This window comes from Bos mutus, chromosome 11 (assembly GCF_027580195.1).
Source record: "Bos mutus isolate GX-2022 chromosome 11, NWIPB_WYAK_1.1, whole genome shotgun sequence".
Taxonomy (NCBI): Eukaryota; Metazoa; Chordata; class Mammalia; order Artiodactyla; family Bovidae; genus Bos; species Bos mutus.
The window spans coordinates 39545350-39565968 of NC_091627.1; the positions used below are offsets into that span (position 1 = coordinate 39545350).

Genomic DNA, 20619 nt, shown 5'->3' on the forward strand with positions numbered 1-20619 from the left:
CTCAAATTAGACTTGACTTTAGTAAAAATGAAAATAGTTCTGATTCTACTTTATAGATTGAGATTCTATAGGGTTTGCTTAAAATCTGTTGTATTTAACTGAGTTTTGTGGGCAGAGATGATATATTTTACTAACTTTAATGAATGTTGGGGTCTATATATACATATTTGCATGTGTGTTGAATTGTATCACTCATTCAGTTAAAATTCTGGTGACTATAACATCATGCATTTGTTCAGTTGCTCAGTCACATCCAATTCTTTGTGACCCCATGGACTGCAGTATGCCAGGCTTCCTTGTCCTTCCCCATCTCCTGGAGTTTGCTCAAACTCAAGTCTGTTGAGTTGGTGATGCCATCCAACCATCTCATCTTCTGTCATTCCCTTCTCTTCCTGCCTTCAATCTTTCCCAGCATCAGGGTCATTTCCAGTGAGTCACCTCTTCACATGAGGTGGCCAAAGTATTGGCGCTTCAGTGCATATGATATGTTATTGCTATAAAAGCTCTACACCTAATTTCTCTCTTGAACTCTGGTTTCTTCATGTCTAAATACCTCCTTGGCATGTTGGCTTTGCTGCCCCATGTTCTGTCTAACATGTTAGGCTAAAATTCCCCCTGCAAACCACCTCTTAGATCACCGGTTTTCTAATGTTTATCTTTTAAACGAAAAGCATATGAGGAGTCATCTTTTTTTATATCCTGAACGGTCTTCTCATTTTCCCCTCAGCAGGTTGGGCTCTAGAGTCAGACTTCCAGGATTGAAATCCCAGTTTTATTACTTAGTCCCTGTCCTGTGATAGGCTTTTCTATTTCATTTCTTTGAGCCTTGGTTTCCTGGAGTCCAAAATAGTGCCTATCACATGGAATTGTGAGAATTAAAATAGATCACTCATGTTAATAAATTAGTACATTTTCAGCTCTTAATGGGAGCTTCCCCTGTGGCTCAGCAGTAAAGAATCCACCTGCAATCCAGGAACCGCAGGAGATGCAGGTTTGATTCCTGAATTCGGAAGATTCCCTGGAGGAGGGCATGGCAATCCACTCCAGTATTCTTTCTTGGAGACTCCCATGGACAGAGGAACCTGGCAGGCTACAGTCCAGAGGGTTGCAAAAAGTTGAACACAACTGGAGCGACTTAGCAAACAGGCAGGCAGCATGTAATGAACTCAATATTTGCTGCTCTTATTGTCATCATCCTCATCATGATCACTACCTCTTCCCTATCCTTGCACTAATTTGACTCAAACAGATGATTTTGCCTCTTACTTCTTAGAGGAAATTGAGGATGTCAGGTATGAAGTTCCTCAACTTCTACCATCACCAATGTGGCTGGATCTCCACCAGTCTTCTCCTCTCTCCCTTCACTGTAGACAAAGATGATCCCCTTTCTATGGTTTATCCTCCTTCTCCCAGTTGTGTGTTCTTTGCCATCCTGCTCAGCCCATCAAACCAGCCTTTCTTGGGGATGGAGAGCAGTGTTAGAGTGAATGACTGGGCTTGGGACTGAACCAAGCTGGCGTCAATCTCAGACCTTCCTCTTCCTGGTTTTCCGACTAGCCTCTTCATCTGAAAAATGGACACGATGGCTTAAATGACTCTAGGTCATAGAGTCTGGGGGAGAATTGGGTAAGATAATAACCATAAGCATGGAGCTCAGCGCCTGGCACAAAATAGGATCTGAATAAATGGCAGCCTTTTATTCTCATTGTTACATCTGTGAGCGCTGCCAGCCTCGTGCCACTGTGCATTACACAGTGTAGGTGCTTGATAAACATTTGTTCTAGAGGTGGTGGTGAATGACGAATTATTAGCCATGATAAGTTGACTCTGGCTGGGACTCAAGATTCCTGACTCCTCAGAGAGCTGCATGATATCACAAGTTCAAGGGACCAATATTCATGTAGCAGGGGGATGTTCCAGGCAAAATCATTGTATTTCTATGAGGATTTTTGCCCCAAACCTAATGCAGTCTCCTGATGAACTGGACTGGACCAGGGAGAGGAACATTTTCTGGCTGTTTGCAGGTTCAAAGATTACAGCCCAAGGGCAGCAGCAATCTCTTTTCCCCTGAGGACCACACATCAATCCATTTGAGAAGAAAAGCAACCCTGTAGAAACACAGGCTTCCCTGGTGGTTCAGAAGGTTAAAAATCTGCCTTCAATGCAGGAGATCCAGGTTTGATCCCTGGGTCAGGAAGATCCCCTGGAGAAGGAAATGGCAACCCACTCCAGTATTCTTTCCTGGAGAATTCTATGGACAGAGGAGCCTGGCAGGCTACAGTCCATGGGGTGGCAAAGAGTAAGACATGGCTGAGCAACTAATATTATAATAGAAACACAGTAAGAAAAAAAAAGGGGGTCCAGAGACTTTGATCCTGAAGGTCTATCAAAGAGAGTGGTGGCTTGGGGAGGGTGTGCTTTCTTAATTGGAGGATACCCAGACCTTTTTTGTCTCATCTGCCATGTGGAGGAAGGGTTCTCATGTGTCAAGATCTGGCTAGTATTCCCAAAGACTTTGTCTGTAAAAAAAATAGTTAAAAAAGAATCTCAATATTTTCAAAGGAGACCTCAAGGAGAGAGAGTAGATGGGTATGGCATGGAGTAGAAGATAGATGGCAAGAGAGGTAAGTGTCTTTAAGGATCTGATGCACCAGCAGTTTTGGGGAAGATGGGGACACTTAGGAAAATTAGTAAAAGTAATTAAAAGTAGATTCCCTTGAATATCTTTAGCCTAGTTCTCTCTACAGTACTATAGAAAACCCAAAGCAGATAAATATGTGATGATGTCACATCAAAAATATGTTCCTGTGTTTATTGATTTATTGAGCATGTACTACGTGCCAAGCTTCATACTGGGTTCCAGGGATAAATAAATGGAATACAGCCTCTGCATTCAACTTGTCTGAGAAGACAGGCATTCTAACATTATCTCAGGAAAGATGACACAACTCACGAGTATGCCAATCATGTAACAGAGAAGGGCCATTCTTGTGCCTGGGATAACAGCTGGAGGATGCATATTTTGGAATTCTTTTTATCACAGATTTGGTCATTTGGCTTTATAACAGAACTCACATGGATATTTCATGTTAGCTAAGCCAATGGATTACTATGTAGTGGGAGTGGCAGAATCAGGTGACCATAGCAATCTCCTTAAACCAAGTCTTACATGCTGTTCTTTGGCACTCCAAACTCCACTTAACTGTTTGATTGGCTGTTTAAAGAATTCAGTTTTCAATCCTAACTGCACAAATTCTCCAGAGGTAATTAACCAGTGATTTCTAACAAAACCTTGGTAGATAATTCACTAATAATAATTTTGGATGGTATGTGAAAGAACAAACAAATAGCTTTGGTCCCTTGGACTTCTACATCAGAACAAGCTTAATTGAAGGTGCTTATCTAAAATTCACTTTGTCATCTTCCAGTCATGTATTCACATCACTTTGTAAGGACTGCTTAAACTAAATTACTGTCTTATGACATCATATGATTGGATTGGAGCTTGACTCTATAATCTGACCTTTTGCCATGGAAAGAAAGACAGAGAAAGAGATTTTCATGGGGAGGTAACTAAGCCTTTTAAGGGAAAATGATCATCCCTTTCTGTTTAGGAACTGAAAGTTTGACTCTAAAAGTATCTGCTTTTGCAACATTTCCTAAAGATTATTCATGGTTTGGAGTTTCTTTTTCTCTTTGTTCTATGCATGACATTTAATGAAGATGGATCACATGCAGACTCTAATTTCACAAAGAACTGTGTGATGCTCAGCAGCAGTTCTGTCACAAGACACTTAGGCTATCGCTCTGATACAGAAGACCTTCTCCAAGAAGCCCTTCTGGCATGCAACCTTCTGAACTTGTCAAGTGAAAGTAGTCAGAAAAGTGGCTACCCACTGATAAGGCAGGTCTCAACTGTTACTCTCTCCTTCCTTCTCCCTTCCTGCAGAGTGTCTGAGGCCAGCTGGGCTGACCTCTTTTGTTCCTTCCAACTTGGAGACGCAGTGAGTCTCAGTCATAGAGTTTGCCTCAGTGAGTCACGACACTGGGGAGCAAGGAGTTTCTTCGGGAACATTCTGGTAGTTACACAGTCTCAGACTGTGACAGTGGCATTCATATTGTGATTTGGCTGAGATGAAGCTTATAAAACTACATGCCTTCTTCCTCCCCCAGGGAGTCATCATCTAGTAACAGTCACCTTCCAAGTTCAAAAATATCGTGAGTGGTTTGCCTTGACCTTGCAGCTGTCTGCAGAAGGTCCTGGTGATGATCACTCAAAGAAGGAATGTGTGTTACTCCTTTAAAATGTAGGTACACTGAGTTCTGCAGGTAAGGTGACCATATTTTCTTAATGAAAAAAAGAAAGAAAACTCATATTTTGCCTGGACAGAACATTTGAAATTGGAACCATTCTAGGAAATCTAAAAATATTAGAGGTTTCATGCAGTCTTTAGGGAAACCACAGAGGAGTCAGAGTACAGACTAGTCCACCACTCTGTGCTTGAATTAACCCGGGGTCTCCTGCAATGCAGGCGGATTCTTTACCAGCTGAGCTACCAGGGAAACCCGAATAATCACACCAGTCAAGGTGTTATACGGGCATACCTTGGAGATACTACAGATTTGGCTCTGTAGATCACCACAATAAAGCAAATATCACAGTAAGGTGAGTCACACTCGTATATTGTTGGCCTCTCAAGGCATATAAAATTATGCTTATACTTAGTTATTAAGTGTGCAACAGTATTATGTCTAAAATAGCAGTGTACAAATCTTAATTTAAGGATACTTTATTTCTAAAAATATGCTAACCATCATCTGAGCTTTCAGCAAATCATAATCTTTTTCCAATAGTAACATCACCATAACAAATACAATAACTGAAAAAACTTGAAATATTGTGAGAATTACCAAAATGTGACACAGAGACACAAAGTGACCAAATGTTACTGGGAAAATGATGCTGATAGACTTACTCCATGTAGGGTTGCTGCAAACCTGTAAAAAATGTAGTATTTGTGAAGTGCAAGAAAGAAAGTGAAGTGTAACTCACTCAGTCATGTCTGACTCTTTGCAACCTCTTATACTATACAGTCCATGGAATTCTCCAAGCCTGAATACTGGAGTGGGTAGCCGTTCCCGTCTCCAGGGGATCTTCCCAATCCAGGGATCGAACTCAGGTCTCCCACATTGCAGGCAGATTCTTTACCAGCTGAGCCACTAGGGAAGTCCTGAATAAAGAAAAACATAGTAAATAGAGGTATGCCCTATTTACCTTCGCAGAGTCTAACTATGTGGACTACCAGCTGTTCAGACAATTCAGAGGGAGCAATACCAAGAGGGTGAGGCTGAATACAAATTTCCCCAATGCACGAAATTGGCGCAAGTTGTTTCGACCTTTCAAATGTCAGTTTCATCTCTAAAATGGGGAGACAAATGACATCTTTCAGAGAGGGGCTCAGATGTAAGTGCAAAATGGCTGATAGCGAGAGAGACTCAGGGCCCTGGGGTTATTCGTCTCCTCTATCCACATGTTTGCAGAGCCTAGAAGACACGCACGTCTTGGCTCCTCATGAAGCTGGAATTCAAATAACTTGAAACCTACTAATTTTCTTCACTGAAATAAATAATTACACTTATTTGAATAGCTTTTTTTTTTTTCTTCTGAGCTGCTTTCCAGATCTGAGTGTCTTGTGAGGCGTGAAAGGCAGCTTATCTTGCTGAGAGTGTGGAATAAAACCTTAGCAGCTTCTGGTGTTAAAGGGCTTGACTTATCTCAGGGTGGTGGCAGAGCGCCCTGGCTGGCTTTGCTGCTTTGTCTTCGCACTCTGGATGGTTGCTTAGCGCAGCTGTCAAACACCTCTAGTGATCCTAAGAGCACGTTGACGGACAGTCTATGCCACTCCCAGGATATCCTAGGTCAGTGGGCATTTTCCTTTTTAGCACTGACTCCTTAAGACGCACATGCCAAAAAATATTTTGTTAGCTTTAAAGAACTACGAAAACGTGAACTAAGATGCAAATAATGTAATCTTCTGTGACAAGGAAAGCTTGCCTCATTCCATGAATAACTGTGTTCCTGAAAGCAGTGTAACAAAATCAATTTACCATGTAATTGGGGAACTCTGTTCCAAGGAACTCTTGGTGACATTTTTTCTAAAGCTAATAATGATAATACTATTTTGCTACTTTGGAATTTGATAGATAGAATAAATTTATATGCTTTTTTTTAAAAAAGCAAAAGGCGATAGGACAATGATTTATCTCCTTTTTATCTTCTGCCGTTGGAGATAGCATATGAAACACTAGCTCTTGGGGTGAAAGGAGCTTTTCTCCCAGGATTATTTTTTTTCTCCCAGGAGTCTCTATGTCACCAAGGCAAAGGTTCAAAATTACTCTTTCACATTAAGCTCTTACTCTATCTCAATTTGATTTTTGCAGAAAAAGTGAAGTAGATAGTATTCTCCAAGGGTATCTAAGCTATTCTTAACTCTTTGCTCCTGCATTCAAGTTTTAGGATCATCTTTTCAAGTTCAATGAAAAGTCTTGTTAGGATTGTGAGTGGGATCTTACTGAATCTATATACTAACTGGGGATTACTGACAGCCTTGTTATATTCTCTTCCTATTCATGGACTTAGAATGGTGTTGCCAGGACTTCCTTGGTGGTCCACTGGTTAAGACTCTCCACCCCCAATGCAGGGGGAATGGGTTTGATCACTGGTTGGAAAACAAAGATCCCACATGTCACACAGCATGGCAATAATAAAAAATAATGGTGCTGTATTTATATCAGTCTCCTTTCCTGCCCTTCAATAAGTTTTGTCTTTTTTTTTTTTTTGCTCTGGGGAACCATGCTTTATATGGTTTGAATCATTTATTACAGAGTTTTGGGAACCGACACAATACCTTAAAACAGTGCTTGCTTTCCCACATAAACTATGCCTTTTGTCCAAGAGACTATCTCCTGCTCTGTCGTGGATCCTGGGAATAAACAGGGCCAGCAACAGATGAGACAGCCTCATTCAGCCCCCAGAACAAGTGTTGGCAAGGATGTGGAATAACAGGTACTCCTGCTGGGATGAACAGAATTGGGAAAAACAATTTCAATTTGGCAATAAGATTACTCATAATACACTATAAATAATGAGGAAAAAAGGAATAACCCAAGTGTCAATCAACAGCATAATCAAAAAGCACATCTTTATATATTTGTAAAGCTGGTAACTATGTAGTTATGAAAATCAATGGACTACAGGTTAAAAAGTGCAAAAAAAAGTAGGCCATACAAAAGACATACAGCATGATTCAATTTGTATATAAGTTAAAACATGCAAAGCTAAGCTATATGTTTTTTGGAATTGGTTCATTTGTAGTAAAATCACAAAAGTGTAACAGATTAATTAATTAAAATTTTTAGTCTGATAGACTATTGGAATCTCTCTGTTGGAGAGGAGATGAATTGGAAAGGGTTACACTGGAGATTTTAAAGGTACTGGCCTTTTTCACTTTTTAATTTTCAAGTGGTAAGTGTGTGAGTGTGTCTGTTCTATTATTGTCTTCAAACTTTTGATATATTTCATATAAACACTTTGTATATATAGTACAATGCATAATAAAATTTTAGAATGATAAACCAATTCTTTGCAAAGTTTTAGTTGAATGGTATGTAATACCATTATATACCATTCTAGAACATAAGCCAACCTAGATATATATACTGTGTCTCAAGAAAACACATGCACATTTTAATAATGGTTTAAATAGTATTAAAATTATTACATATTATATTACTTATAATAATTTTACTAATTGTTATTTATTTTTAATGGCATTTATGTTTTTATGAAAGTACTGTAAGTAGTCTCAGGAAGAAGATATTTAAGAGTTTGATATCATTTTTCCTTGAGTGACTGTGACTATTTATTAGCCACTGTGGGGAAAGTAAAGCTCTAGGCACTTGTTATATAGCATGGAACATAACTAGGATTCCTGCCATTCCTGGAACACATATTCTAGCTAGGGGGTGAGGAGCAGATGGCAAAGAGAGACAGACTGACAGACTGAAAACAATGAGTATACTATATAAGAAAATCGTGTTATATCTTATGTTGAGAGGTGATAAGTGACCACTGGAGAAGGGTTGGTAAGTTCTGGATTGCTGAATGAGCTGCCATTTTGAATAGTGGTCAGGGTAGGCTTCATGGAGGAGGTTGCTTCTTAGCAGAGACTTGAATGGGGTGAGAGAAGGACCATGTGGATTACTGCGGAAAGCTTGTTTCAGGTGGAGGGAACAAAGGCCCTAAAATGGGAACAGGCATGGGGTGTTTAGGAATAACCACTGGCCCTAGAGTGGGGTTAGCAAGTAACAGTGACGTCAGAGCAGCAGTGGAGGGTCATGAGGACTTTTGTAAGACTTTGTCTTTTTGTCTGAGTGAGGAAAGGAGTGATGGTACAATATCATAGCAGGATCTGGTTATCATAGTGAGAACAGATGGTTAGGAGTTGAGGGCAGAAGCAACTGGTAGCCTGCTACCATAATCCAGACAAGAGGCAGTGTGGCATAGACAGTCTTCAAGTATTCCTGAGACTGGTGGTCTTCTATGAAGAAAAAAATGTGATTTAAGTACTCTGCATTTTTCTTGGACCTACATTCCAGGTAAGTGAATATATGAACAACTGCTCTCAGTCTTGGAATATGTTGGCAGTTGTATTTGAATCTAAATATCCAATGTCTTTACACTTTAATAAAATTGTAAGTTTTCCTTTGCTACTTTAAAAATCCTCTTGCAAGGTTATGGAAATTCTACCCAACGGAATTATGCAATTATTATAATGAATGGTTATAAACACTATATGCCAACGTGAAAAACACTTAAGATGAAGCAGTCAGTGAAAAATAAAAACAAGAGGAAAGTTGTGTATTTGCACAGTGTGACTATTAAAAAAAATCTATGACTTTCTAATTGGTCCAGCCCATTTCCTTTTGGGTTTATCATACAGCTCCCCCTTGCTTGGGTTCCTATAGCCATCTTGACCTTCTCATTGATGCTTAAGCCTCCCAAGCATCCTGTTTCTTCAGAGCCTTTGCATGAGCTGTTCCCTCTGCATGCAGTCCCCTTGTGTGTGCTCCATGGGCTCCCTGGACCCATCCGACTGACTCCCTCACCTCCACCAGTAAGGCCTTAACAGTGAAACAGCAGTCCCCTTCCCCCTTGGCTCTTCTTCATATCATTTTGCTTCCGTTTGGTTTTGCCATTGTACTTATCACCACCCAACAGGTACTTTGCTTGATTTGTGTATTTGTCTCTCTCCCTCCAACTGAAAAGTAAGCTCCACAAGGTCAGGGGTTTGGCATGTTTCCTTCAGGTTTTGTTTTTGAACCATACCTGGCACATAGTAGGTACATGCAAGAAATTGTTGAATGGAAGACTATTACAAAGCCTTGAATTTTTTTTAATTGCTAACAATTATTGACGATGATTCACATTCTAGGCCTCATTGGAGAGTGAAGGGATCAGGTGGAAGTTTATTGAAGGACGGACCTAAGACCCTACATCGGAAATACCCTACATCGAAAAGTTGAGTTGAGGCACTGGCTCCTGTGTGTTAGGGCATGAGAAGCACTTGGCACACTGCTAACCTTGGGTCAGCAGCCACCTAAATGTTGAGGGGTCAGTAGAGGCAAGGGTAAACATCTCCTACTGAGAAGGTGGACTGTGGCCTGTGGAGTTAATGAGAAATACCACTGCCAAGGCAACTTCTAATCCTAGAAGGAAGTCCTGGGCAGACCATATCAAAAGAAAAAAACCCACCCTGGGAACAGCAGCACCCAATCCCCCCTCAGTGGATTCCTACATCTGGTACAGTAGGCACCATCTGGGAGGGAGAAAAAAAGGCAGCCGGAGAGCAGATTTAGTAGTAGCTTGGAAGTGAACAGAGCAAGCTGTCATCCTTATGTTGACCTTCCAAGTTTTAACAGCATGAAATTTTCAGAGCTCTGGCTGAGGAATTTCCAGCAGAACTTAGATTTACCTGTTATACATGGTATAGCAGTACTATGTCGTGTTAAAATTTATCATCATGTTCCCATACCGCTTGGTAGGTAGCTGCTGCCCAAGTTCCTTCCTCAGCATTACACCCCAATCTCCCCAGGATTAAGTTCCCCAGAGCTTAAGAGGTGAAGCTTGGGCCCCTGGGATCCTGCTAGTATCTCTTTTAATTGGCTGGGACCTGTTATATATGTATCTTTCTAAGCAATTTTATTATATACCTTCAAAGTAATGGAAGAGACCATGTCTACAAATGTGAAATAAGTCAGAAAGAAAAAAACAAATATTATGTATTAACACATACAAGGAATCTAGAAAAATGGTACAGATAGACCTATTTGCAAAGCAGAAATAGAGACACAGACATAGGGAACAAATATATGGACACTAAGTGGGGAAAGAGGTGGGGTGGGATGAATTGGGGTATTGGGGCTAACACATATACACTATTATGTTTAAAATAGCTACCCGATGAGAACCTACTGCATGGCACGGCGAGCTCTACTCAGTGCTCTATGGTGACCGGAGAAGGGAAGGAAATCCAAAAAAGAGGGGATATGTGTATATGTATGGCTGAATCATTTTGCTGTGCAGCAAAAAGTAACACAGAATTGTAAAGCAACTACACTGCAATAAAAAAAAAAAAAAAGGAATGTGGAGATATTTGGACTTTTCAGAGTCATTAGAGAGTCACCAGGAAAAGCCCGAGATAACTGTGGTAATAAAGAGACGCTGTAGCTAAAATGTAAGATGCCTAGAAGAGGGAGGAAGTTGTGTATGCTTCTTTTATGCCTGAAGTCCGATCTTCTGCCTTATTTACCCAGCACAGGTGAGAAGCCTAAGGACCATGCATTCCAAGAAGTCATAGGCATTGAGACGTGGTTGTAGACACTTTCCTATTCTATCTTTGTGTGCGTTAGTTTCTCAGTAATGTCTGACTCTTTTGCGATCCCACAGACTGTAGCCCATCAGGCTCCTCTGTCCACGGGGATTCTCCAAGCAAGAAAACTGGAGCCATTCCCTTCTCTAGGGGATCTTCGCGACCCAGGGATCAAATCCAGGTCTCCTGCATCACAAGCAGATTCTTTACCATCTGAGCCACCAGACAAAGGCTCACTTCTATCTTTAAATCAACCCAAAAGTTAGACATTTGTGATGGGGAAATGGGTCCAAATATTTAACCCCACTGATACTCTAGCACAGAGTACAGGGAAGCCAGTGAAATCTCAGCTGCACACCTTAGCCCTGAGAATGTTCAGAACCAGAATTCTGCAAGACAGGATGCCTCTCTCTCCTCCTGACATCTGAAACCAGCGCACCCGGGTTATAAGTACCACCACTTACTTGGCTGTCCTGTGGCAGTTAGACGCACATGCCTGCCATTCAGAGTTTTGGAGTGTGCGCTGACATTTGTGTGTGTGTGAAGATAAACGGGCGCTGGTTTCAATGCAAAGTGTCATATAGGGGCCCTGCTGGTATGCTGTCAGGAGCCTGACAGTAAAGCCCAAGGGATGGAGTATGGCCCTTGGACTCACTCACTTGTGGACCTGTTCAGGTTGCAATCTATTTTCAGTCTACGATTGTCTTTTTAATGGAGGGGCAGAATCTTTTATTGAAATAGAGCATTGAATCAAATCCACAACTATTAACTGCTACTGCTACTGCTAAGTCACTTCAGTCGTGTCCGACTCTGTGCGACCCCATAGACAGCAGCCCACCAGGCTCCCCCGTCCCTGGGATTCTCCAGGCAAGAACACTGGAATGGGTTGCCATTTCCTCCTCCAATGCATGAAAGGGAAAAGTGACAGTGAAGTTGCTCAGTTGTGTCCGACTCTTTGCGACCCCATGGACTGCAGCCCACCAGGCTCCTCCGTCCATGGGATTCTCCAGGCAAGAGCACTGGAGTGGGGTGCCATTGCCTTCTCTGACTATTAAAGAGATGACCAATTTTGTGGAGGGATTTTTTTATCCCCTCAAAATACAAATCTTTTCTCTGATTCTTATAAAAATTTTGTTATAAATAATAAAATTTTGTTATAAACAATAAAAAAATTGTTATAAAAATTTGCATTTTTAAGAGGGGGAAGAATTAGAAGATGACAATAAACCATAGCGAACCTAGAGGAAAAAAGGAGAGATGCTGTAGTTATCTTATTGGGGGAAATGTAGGAAAATGTAACTCAGAAACTAAGACTATTTGAGGGCATCAAATACATAGATGCAGACCCCTGAACCAAGGCGTGCCCTGAGCAGGTCAGAGAGACATCAACCCCAATACTTCAGCAGAAAAAGCAACCCTGGCGTGTTGTCTGCAGAAATACCCTGATGGCTGCATGCTGCTCCTGCCACTAATTAGGGTTGAAAACTGGGATGACTTTGACTTGTCTTTCCCTACAGCAGACACACAGTCAATTCCACCATTGTTTTCCAGACCAAGGCATTTGGCACTTTTCACCTGTTTGCAAGCTTTTACTTGAACCATTTGATGGTCCTTTGATTTAACCATAAAGGCAGAGATTGTGGTCTTCTTAGTAACTCATCACACAGGTGAAGGACCTGAGCACCACACCCAGCTGCAAACTGTCACCTGCCTTCTCCTGACTGTGGACTCCTTGGGGACAGGCTGGCCTGGCCTGGCTAAACTGCCTCTGCCCAGACTAGGGGAAACCTGGTTAAATGGTCTGATTATTTTCTTGCTTCATAAGAGTCAGGCTGCCTGGATTCAAATCCTGGCTCTATCACTTTGTAGCTCTGTGAGTTCTGGCAACTTCTCGAACCTTAGTGACCCGTATAGGCCACGGGGATAATAGTAGGGTTATTATAGGAAGCACATTCGGTGATACATGCAAAGCACTTAGTACAATGCCTCTTCGTAGGAAAGCACCTAATAAATTTTAGTTGCTGTCATAATGAAGCACTTGCCCTATTTTCCCAAAGCCATTTTAGCCAGATCAAATCTGTACGAAAAAGGCTATTGCCCGTGAAGTTTATACTTTCCCGTTTCTAATAATGTCAGCTTCCAACGATTTATGTAAGATCATTCATATGTATTAACTCAACTTGGAAATGTTGGCTATTTTGTCTTTCTTCAGAAAAGCTTATGTGAGGATGAAACCCCATCACTTGCATTAATACGTATCACCATTGATGTGTATCCTGTAGATTCCTAATGTCTATTTTATGCATGTGTGAAACCAAACCATGTAAAAGCAGAATTTAGGCGTTCCTGCCAAAAGGAAGTGAATTAAAAGGAGAAACAGAGCCTTTGCGAGGAGAAAATTGTCCTATCTCTCAGCCAGTGTCAGAATGTGGAAATGTTTACAAAATGCTCATTAAAAGAAAAAAGGATTGCAAGATAGAAACAAAATCTGGTGTGCAGTTTACACTAGGGAGATAAGAAAGGCTAGGCCCCTATGGGGGATTTGTTATCCAATTACTGCAACCTGATTTTTTGGTTGGGGGGGAGAGGAAGAGTGGTAAAGGGGAGGGAGAGAGAGGGGAAGTTTCCAAACTTGTCTCCAGTGACACGAGACATTTATGCTCCGCGAGATAAAACTGCCACTTAGAGCCCCAGGAGCGCTAAACCTTCCTGGGTTGGCCTGGGGGCTGGAGCAGAGTCATGGGTTCCGTGGTCCTGCAGCTGTGCACTCTCTCCTGCCTGCTGGTTCACTCGGTTTCTGGCAACCCTATCATGAGTCTGGAGCAGTCGCCCCTGGAAGAAGACATGCCCCTCTTCGATGATGTCTTCTCAGAGCAAGATGGTGTAGACTTCAACACACTGCTACAGAGCATGAAGAATGAGTTTCTCAAGACATTGAACCTGTCTGACATCCCCATGCAGGACTCAGCCAAGGTTGACCCACCAGAGTACATGCTGGAGCTCTACAATAAATTCGCAACAGATCGCACCTCCATGCCATCGGCCAACATCATCAGGAGTTTCAAGAATGAAGGTAAGTGGAGATTTTACTGATTAAATTTGGCTTCGAGTCTTCAGAAGTGGTGGGTAAATTTACAATGAGTGGAAATAATACAGCTAAGAGTGAAGACATCTATATAGGGGTATGTGTACATAGATGTTCCAAAGCAATGCACATTTTGGTCTATACTATTTTTATGGTCATTTTCCAGATAGTACTAAAAGGTATTAAAGAATAGCTTTTTAATCCAGTGCCATAAAGTGTCTACCATTTCACTATCATAATTGGCTCTTTGAAAAATTTCAATTTTGACAGCAGGTTAAAAAAAAATATTAATGTTGGTCTACCACTACACCTTTGTCATTTTCCAGATAGGCCTCAGTCCCATTTGGCTTTTAATTGACTCCAGGTTTGTGAACTTCTACTTCAAATGAAAAGGTTGAAGAAAAGACAAAATACAGAGTTGTGATTTGTGTTTCACTCAAACTTTGAGTTTTCATTTTGTGACTTGATGTAAAAAATATTCAAACAGGATGGAAACTTACATTTTAGAGATTCTTCCTAAATTTTTGTTTTGTTTGATGTGACATGTAGATCCTTGAGGGCTCAGTGGTAAAGAATCTGCCTGTAATGTAGGCGATGTGGGTTCAGTCCCTGGGTGGGAAAGATGCCCTGGAGGAGGGCACAGGAACCCACTCCAGTATTCTTATCTGGAGAATCTCATGGACAGAGGAGCCTGGCGGGCTGCAGTCCCTAGTGTTGCAAAGAGTCTGACACGACTGAAGCAACTGAGCATGCATGCGTGTATATCCTCGAAGCACTGGTTATAGTTTCCAGGAAGTGTGCCTGCCCAATTAATGATTCAGCTTATTCTATGTCTTTATGAAGAACAATGCACAAACTTTAAATTTCATGGGAAAAGTGTGTTTTCTCCCTCTAGATCTTTATTCAGTACTAAATCTAATGACCTAGAAAGTTAATCCTTTGTTTAATATGGTGCAAGTAATCAAAAAAAATTTTTTTTTTCTAGAATCTATGCTAAAAGCTGTGGGTCCAAAAAACCTAATTCTCTCATATTTACCAATTATTCTTTTATAGTCATTAACCAGGTACAAAAGACGGTTTAGGTAGATGTTGGCCAAATGTTCTTGAAAGCGAACAGGTAGTAGCTCAGAATTTGGATTTTTGAGACAGAGTTGACTTAAGAGATGTGGATATTTAGTTTAATTTCTCTGAATCCCAATTTTTCCTCATCTGTAAATTGAGAATAATATACCTACATAGCGGGCTTCCCAAATGGGGCTGCTGCTGCTGCTGCTGCTAAGTCACTTCAGTCGTGTCCGACTCTGTGCGACCCCATAGATGGCAGTCACCAGGCACTAGTAGTAAAGAACCCACCTGCCAATGCAGGAGACTTAAGAGACATGGGCTCAATCCCTGTGTCAGGAAGATCTCCTAGAGGAGGGCATGGCAATCCACTCCAGTATTCTTGCCTGGAGAACCCCATGGACAGAGGAGCTGGTGAGCTACAATCCACAGGGTTGCAAAGAGTCCGACACAACTGAAGTGACTTAGCAGACACGCATACATACATATAACACATTGAGCAATTTCACAAAGAGGTCATGAGTAAGAAAGTACACAACTGCTATGAAGTTCTGAATGTCAGTTATTGCTAATGAATTCCTCAAATTCTAGGCATTGGAGGAAGTATTGAATAGGTATTGCTCAGTCCTAGAGAAACTATTTGGTTTAAAATGTAGGTGACTGCCAGTTTCAAATATTTAGTAACATTGGAAATGAGACTTCATAACATTTAGTAACATAATGACAATGACAAGTTGACACTACAGATTCATTTTGGGTCAGTCTGGATTGAAAATAAACAACCTCCTTCCCTATGAAGACTTCCTAATGTTTCTGATTACTAATCCCTGGGCAGCTGGCTCAGAATGTGGGTGGGAAAGTGTTTGCATCCCTGGGGAAAAAAGTTTTTTCAGTTCTCAGTTCTGTGGAGGATTTGGATGATCTAGGTCAGGAAGTGAAGTTTTCAGAGCTTCTTATTACTGAAGATCAGCGAGGGTGGGAACAAACCTCTCCATGAACGCCCCTGCTGCCCGCACTTCTGTCAGTCCTCGGGTGAAAATGCACAGCCCGAGGTCATGAACCCCGCACTGCGCTCACCCTGTTGGCGTTATTATCTTTCTTTGATTTTCTGCGTTTGCTCAGTGCAACTCCCTAAGAGGCAAAGACCAACAGAACAAAATAAAATTTCCTCTACATCTAACCAATCAGGGAAAAACAAGAGCTCCTTCCAAGGTGGAAAAACACAACTTTATTTCCTACCACTGCTTTGACCTCATCTTGGAGAAGTCAGTTCTCTGCATTGAGGCTTGATTTCTTCCAGAATCAGATGAACAGAAGAGAAATACAAGCATTATAGAATCATTGCAAGAGCTAGATAAAACAGTTTGCAAAACACCTGGCACAGGAAATTTGCTCAACAAACCCTAGTTCCCTTGCCTGAAATATAACACCATTATTATCACTATATTTGCACAAGCACAGTGAATGTATTTTTTTATACCAGCTCTATTGAAGCATAATTGACATACAATAAACTTCATATATTTAAAGTGTATAATTTAACAGGTTTTGACTTATGTAAACATCCATCAGGACCATCACCACCATCCAGATAGTGTGACCATACGCATCATCAGTGAAAGTTCCTTTGTGCTTCTCTGTAAACACTTCCTCCCACAACAGTGAGCTTTTATTGTGTGCATTTTTTAAATGGATGGAACACTAGTCTATTTCCTTATTTTGAGTTTTCTCATGTTTCCTGTCCAAGGGGAGTGAAGCTTCCTCCATTCCTATGGTAGGGTGGGGGGAGGCGTCCAACTACCAAATTGCTCGATATATTAAGGACACATATCGTGCCCATAATCAGTTTGGTTTGATGCCCAGAATCATCAACTCATCAATATTTTTTAAAGTGCTATCTCCATCACAGTAGATTAGGGGCATAGAAGGGAATTTAAATTGTGGTATCTGAGTAGGATGTCAATCTGTTAATAGTCAGGAGGATCCACTTATAAAGACAACTGAGAAACAAGGACGTGAATGGCAAGGTCAAAGGAGAGATAGACAGAGTAAGCACTCAAGTTACCCAAGGGAGTGGACTTCCAGATAGGGAGGTGAGGAGAGGAGGGTCTCATAGGGAGGGGTCACAGCTAGATAGGTGGAGAAGAGGGAGTAGACCTTTCCAAGGGTCAGAAGAACATATCTGAAGGTGCAATAGACAGTAAAGCAAAGAAATGTTTGGGCAAGTAGTGAAGATATCAGTCTACTTTAAATAAGAGACTTTGTTTAAAAGATTTGTTTAATCTTTCAATGAATATTAATTGATAAATTGCAATATTCCATGCTGCTGGCGAAGAATGGGAGCTATGACTGGGTCAACAGATTAAGACCTGATTACAGTCCAGTTTTGACAGCCATGCTAGAAAGTCTAAATTCATTCCATTCACCTGTAGTTCTCACTGGTGGTGTATGAGAAGATTTGGGGTGGTGCCCAGAGGAAGCTGTAAATCATGCAAAATGATTATTTATTTTTGTTAATGTGGATTGAAAAAAAAATCCACGCAACTATCATCTCAAACCTCTCATTTCAAGAATAGAGCTGCTTGGGACAAGTCTAAAAGTTAGTAGGAAAACAATAAAATCAAATTAAATATTAAAAAATACAATCTGGCATAGGGACCTAACAGAAATCATGAACTGGATATACAAATGGGAAAAGGTTGCCAAAGATGATGGAGATCCCTTCAGATGGTGATTCTGAACATTTTTGGCATCATGGAACACTTTGATTGCAGACAGATGCCTTTAGGGATTCATCATAGACAGGTGCTAGCTGGGGCAAACTACTTCCCTGGTGGCTCAGATGGTAAAGAATCTGCCTGCAATGTGGGAGACTGGGGTTCGATTCCTGAATTGGGAAGATCCCCTGGAGAAGGAAATGGTAACCCACTCCAGTATTCTTGCCTGGAAAATCCCATGGACAGAGGAGCTTGGTGGGCTATAGTCCATGGGGTCGCAAAGAGTTGGACATGATTGAGCAACTAACACACACGTGTACAAGATTTGGACACCTATAAAATTCGCATATAGGGAGTCAACATGATAATATCTGGAGGTGTGCTTCTAAGACTAAGGGACCTTTAAAGTTTTATTTCATAACCATTCTGAATGTTTCCTATGTTCACAAAATCAAGGGCAAAATTAAGGCAACCAATTCACCCTCAAGGTTCATTTTCCCCCATCCTTCCTTACAAAGGACCACACACTCCAGATTCAACTGCAGTGACTCCCTTAGTGTTATGGCTATCTTGTTGAACTTGTTAGGCTTTGGTGTCTAGAGCAGGGGTCAGCAATTTTTTTTTTTGTAAAGGGCCAGATAAGTAAATATTTTAAGTTTTGTGGGCCATATGATCTCTGTTGAGACTATTTAACTCTGCCATTGTAGTGCAACAGTAGCCACAAACATAATGCAGAAATGAATAGTATAGTATAGTGAAAGTCGCTCAGTTGTGTCCGACTCTTTGCAACCCCATGGACTATATAGTCCATGGAATTCTCCAGGCCAGACTACTAGAGTGGGTAGCCTTTTCCTTCTCCAGGGAATCTGGAATCTTCCCAATCCAGGGATCGAACTCAGGTCTCCTGCATTGCAGGTGGATTCTTTATCAACTATCTATCAGGGTGAACTTTATTTCCAAAAACAGGTGGGCCAGGACTCCCCTTGTGGTCCAGTGGTTAAGAATCCACCCTCCAATGCAGGAGGTAGGGGTTCAGTCCCTGGTCAGGGAACTAAGATCCCATATGCCTAAGCCAAGTTTAAAAAACAGATGACAGGGCCAATTTGGTCCATGAGCTAGGTTTACAAACCCCTGGTCTAAATGGATGTTTTTCTGGAAGGCCCTGACTATGTGAAGGACTCCATCCATAAGTACAAATATGAAAAGCCATGACAACCTCATCTCTGACAAGTTTCAAGCAAAGAACAACCACACACAGCTCATTTGATAACTCCTCACTGGTTAGAAAAGTTTTGCCTGCACAATCTCCAAGGACCCTCCCAGTTTTTTAATTCTGTGACTGATAAGCTATGGGGGCCCTCCCAGTTGTGTAATTCTGTGACTCATAAGCTATGGGAACCAGGCTGGGTGTATCTTCTTTCATTCATTAGGGGGCCAGTTTCCATTTTAGTCTTGGCAGCTTAAGGTGGTCTAGCAGTCAATGCTTGACCTTCGGTACTTCCTCTTAGAGAATGCCAACACTGTGTTTGTTTTCACTGATTTCCTTCATTCTCTCTGTGTGGAGAGAATGGACAGGCACTCTTATTGCATAAATAAGCATCTGTTTTCCTCTGCTACATGCTGCAAATCTGATTTCTTTTTTGTTTTTTCCAGATCTGTTTTCCCAACCAGCCAGTTTTAATGGACTCCGAAAATACCCTCTCCTCTTCAACGTATCCATCCCTCACCATGAAGACATCATCATGGCTGAGCTCAGGTTGTACACCCTGGTGCAAAGAGACCGCCTTATATATGAAGGAGTGGACCGAAAAATCACCATTTTTGAAGTACTTGAGAGCAAAGAGGACCATGAAGGGGAAAGAAACATGCTGGTCTTGGTGTCAGGGGAGATCTACGGAACCAACAGTGAGTGGGAGACTTTTGATGTCACTGATGCCATCAGGCATTGGCAAAAGTCAGGCTCATCCACCCACCAGCTGGAGGTCCACATTGAGAGCAAACACGAAACGGAGGACACACTTGGCAGGGGACAGCTGGAAATAGACACTAGTGCCCGGAATAAGCACGATCCTTTGCTTGTCGTGTTTTCTGATGACCAAAGCAGTGAGAAGGAGCGGAAAGAGGAACTGGATGAAATGATCGCCCACGAGCAATTCCCAGAGATGGACAACCTGGATTTGGACGGTTATTCCAACGGACCTGGGGAAGAGGCTTTGCTGCAGATGAGGTCGAATATCATCTATGACTCCACTGCCCGCATCAGAAGGAATGCAAAAGGAAACTACTGCAAGAGGACCCCGCTCTACATCGACTTCAAGGAGATTGGCTGGGACTCTTGGATCATCGCTCCACCTGGATATGAAGCCTATGAATGTCGTGGTGTTTGCAACTACCCCCTGGCAGAGCATCTCACCCCTACAAAGCATGCGATTATCCAGGCCTTGGTCCACCTCAAGAATTCCCAGAAGGCTTCCAAAGCCTGCTGTGTGCCCACCAAGCTCGAGCCCATCTCCATCCTCTATTTAGATAAGGGCGTCGTCACCTACAAGTTTAAATATGAGGGCATGGCTGTCTCTGAATGTGGCTGTAGATAGGAGAGGAATCCTGTGGCTTATTTAATAACTGTAAATGTGTATATTTTGTGTTCCTATTTAATGAGATTATTTAATAAGGGTGTACAGATCATAGAGGCTTGCTGCCTTAGGGAATTTGACAGGTCGGTTTGTTGTAGGAAATCCATGTTTTACTCTACAGTCGAGTCCCTTCCAATCTATTTTTCTTTGGACTTACTATGTCCTGGCAATGCCATCTCTAACAGCAAGGG

General features: G+C 41.6%; 1 protein-coding gene across 1 annotated transcript; it reads left to right on the forward strand.

Moving 5' to 3' along the window:
- Positions 1-13670: 13670 nt before the first annotated feature.
- On the forward strand, positions 13671-20389 carry BMP10 (bone morphogenetic protein 10). Its single transcript, XM_005893582.2, has 2 exons — positions 13671-14004; positions 19449-20389. Exons 1-2 carry the CDS (start codon positions 13671-13673, stop codon positions 20387-20389), a joined length of 1275 nt encoding a protein of 424 aa, XP_005893644.1.
- Positions 20390-20619: the final 230 nt, after the last annotated feature.